A 3,295-nucleotide genomic window follows, 5' to 3' on the forward strand; every position below is an offset into this window, starting at 1 on the left:
GACAGACGGCTTCCCTTGGGCCTTCTATCAATCTTGATAGCCCGAGGTGAATCTCGGTCTGAACAGTAAAAGGTACGCCACTCTGAGCGTGTACCGAACCTGTAACCGCCATTGATGGCGTATTTGTTGCATCTGCATGCCCGAGGTGAATCATATCGCGTACGTGCACAGAGAGTGGTGCACAGTGTGACAAACCACGAAAGATCCAACGGCGAGAAACTTCTCCCAATCTCTCCACAAAAATCTAAGCCAAAAACTGTTGAAAGATCACAATCGCACGTGATCTGAGAATCATCAGCCCATTGTCTGATTTCAATTCAATCTTCATGTCCGATTAATCAGAAGGAATGATCTAATCCCCCACGATGTTGATGAACCCATGACCACGAGTGAGATGTACGCAAGGGCACGGGAGAAATACACCGCCCTTCGCTGCAGAGGAGAAAGTGTACCACACACCGGTGGTAATGGCAGCAGCGGTGGTGGTGGATCGGTAGAGTTTCCCTTCGCGGGTGATATCATCCACCGTGAGTGTGTACTATGTAGCCAAGTGATTGATGTTCTGATTGATTAAGAAGCAGATTCTTGTTCTTATTGATTGAGAAACGAGAATTTCTAAGTTTCCTTAGGCTTAGGACGAGTAAGGTTCAGATCCGATTGAGTTTTGTGCGGCGACTTAGTTGAAGAACTGTTAGAACTAGAGGTTCCAAATCAAAAAAAAAAAAAAATTGAAACTACCGTCTGCGAGGATTGGAGCATCGCCCCCCCCCCCCCCCCTCCCCACTGATGTGGTTCATTCATCTTCTAATCTCCACTGTTTGCGGCGATCTATCATTGCGGCGCTTCAACGAGGCTTGGTCCTCTATGGATCTGAGCACATGAACCAGCGACTGGCCATGTCATCTTTGTTTTCCTTCCTTGGACGTTGACTTTTCGATGAAGATAGAGTAGAGGAAGTAGTTGTTATCCTTCTGGATGTTACTACCCATATTGTTTTCCTAATCTAATAAAAATCAGATATTGCGTAAAAAAAGGAGTTCGTTGGATGAGGTGTTTTGGCACCCGGGAGCATATGCTCCTTGTTTTTAAAGTATCTTTTAAACACAGTTGAAAATGTTACGAACAAAAGATTAACATGTACATCTCGATATCATATGTGCTTAGAAAGTCGTTTCTCAGAAAAAGCGACAGTTTGTGTGTCGTCTTGAAAAAGAGAAAATTTGGTGTTTTCACTAGACATTTTTTTTTATCTTTTTTACATCAGACATAAAGAATATTAGTTTTCCGCAAAACTTGGCATGCATACATATAATGTTGATATATACGGGTCAATTTTTTAGTTAGATTTTTTTAGCAATGTTTTTCTACGTAGCAGGGCATATGCTCTCACTTTCAAAAGTAGATTTCCGGAGTTCGTGCTGCTTCAACCTGTTGCGGTAAAACCGCGTTCAATCACATAACTATATTCTACTATTCTCTGGCGCAGTGCAAGCTTTGACCCAGATTTAGGTTCCGTGGGACGCAAGGACATGCTCTCCAAATCGCGTTGCGAAGCCATTTTAAATAGTTATTAATGAATGCTCACTGAATCGCCTATAAGACCTATACTACGTCTTCAGAGGATTTACATTCCCATAAATCAAGAAGCTTTCCCGGAGCTGCGTGTCAATGGCGGGCCGCGGGCGACGACGGCGCAGCAACAAGCTCAAGACAGCGTCGACGAAGAGGAAGAGCGACATACTGCCGCCTGGGCCAACGAGCGTCCACCACATTCCCGATCACCTCCTCGAGCTGCTCCTCCTCCGCTTGGATTCTTCCCTCACCATCCTCCGCGCCGCCTTCACCTGCAAGCGCTGGCGCCGCATCGTCGCGGACACCGCTTTCCTGACCCGGTTCCGCTCCCTCCACGCGGCTCACGTCCCCGGCCACTACCACGTCGTCGACCCCTACCGCGAGAAGCTCACGCCCGATGAAAACAACCACGTCTTCGTGCCAAACCCCTCCACGGCCGGTGCCATCGACAGACGCCACTTCTCCCTCGATTTTCTCCCGGAACTCGTCGACTCCTCGTCCTGGGAGCTCGCCGACAGCCGCGGGGGGCTCCTCCTCCTCTACCGTTCGAGAAGAAACCGATCCTGGCGGTTCCGCTTCCCCGACCTCGTCGTCTGCGAGCCGCTCTCTCGGCGGTACCAGGGGATCGCCTACCCGCCGGAGATGCGCCTCCACCTCTGCTTCGGCGCGTTCCTGCTCGACGGCGCTTCCGTCGATGACACGGGTGGCTGCATCGGCATGTCCAACTTTCGCGTGATCGTCGCGGTCTACGAGTACGTCAATTATGTCCGTGGCGCTCCCCGCGCGTGCGTCTTCTCTTCCGGCGTCGACGGCGGCTGGAGCCTGGGGCAGAGCGCGGCCAGCGTCCCCCTCCCGGCGTTTGGCGTGCTCAACTTCGTTGGGCGCACTCGCTGGTCCTTCTACTGGGCGATGGAGCGCGACGGCGTCGTGCTCGCTCTGGACGATACCACCGCGGAGTTCTCGCTCGTCGCGTTCCCGGACGACGTCGTGGGGATGACGCACGAGTGGTCAACCTTCTGGGTCGTCGGCGGCGAAGACGGCGCGGTGCGGGTCGTCCGCGTGATCGACAGAGACCTCGTGGTCTTTGCGCGTCTCCAGGGCAGCGACGAGTGGGTGAAGGAGAAGCTTGTGAGGCTGCTCGAGGCGGCCTCGGGGCTGCCGGGACGCGACGAGACTGACTTCCAGCAGCCAGCCGTGATTGTTGCGGCGAACGACACGTCCGTCCTCCTGACACCGAGAGGGGAGACCTGGCTTTTCTCCGTCGAGCTCGACACGCAGGAGGCGGAGCGCACGCACGAGAGGAACAAGAACGCGGGACCGGCGTACCCGTACGAGCTTCCATGGCCACCGGCCTTGCACGCTTGCCCTGCTGCCGATCACCGGCGCCCAAGGAGATGCCGCTGATGTAGTGGTATTAAAATTTGTCCATGCAATGCATGTGTGCAGCTTGCTATTTTCGAAAAGCTGTTCGTTGCCATGTTACTTGCATGTGTCAAATCAAATAAAATAAATAAAATCCAGGGTGTTGGACTCATTGGCGGACCTAGGATTTTGATGATAAGGTACCACAAGAAATTTTGGTTCATACCAATTCAGCAAATAACTTCAAAATTTGCATTGCAAATCGGTATACACAATAAATAACATGTAATTGAAAGATTAAGTCGAAAACTAGTGTAAGAACATCTCCAGCCGCGTCCTTCAAAGCCTCTGCCAAAGGTTT

General features: G+C 51.7%; 1 protein-coding gene across 1 annotated transcript; it reads left to right on the forward strand.

Moving 5' to 3' along the window:
• Positions 1 to 1,619: 1,619 nt before the first annotated feature.
• On the forward strand, positions 1,620 to 2,976 carry LOC127298012 (uncharacterized). The gene has a single exon (XM_051328017.2). The coding sequence runs from the start codon at positions 1,669 to 1,671 to the stop codon at positions 2,974 to 2,976; it is 1,308 nt and encodes a 435-aa protein (XP_051183977.1). The 5' UTR covers positions 1,620 to 1,668.
• Positions 2,977 to 3,295: the final 319 nt, after the last annotated feature.

The sequence above is a fragment of the Lolium perenne genome, chromosome 5 (assembly GCF_019359855.2).
Source record: "Lolium perenne isolate Kyuss_39 chromosome 5, Kyuss_2.0, whole genome shotgun sequence".
Classification (NCBI taxonomy): domain Eukaryota; kingdom Viridiplantae; phylum Streptophyta; class Magnoliopsida; order Poales; family Poaceae; genus Lolium; species Lolium perenne.

Coding starts and splice junctions, on each gene's coding strand:
- LOC127298012 (XM_051328017.2), top strand. CDS start 1,669: ATGGCGGGCCGCGGGCGACGACGGCGCAGCAACAAGCTCAAGACAGCG.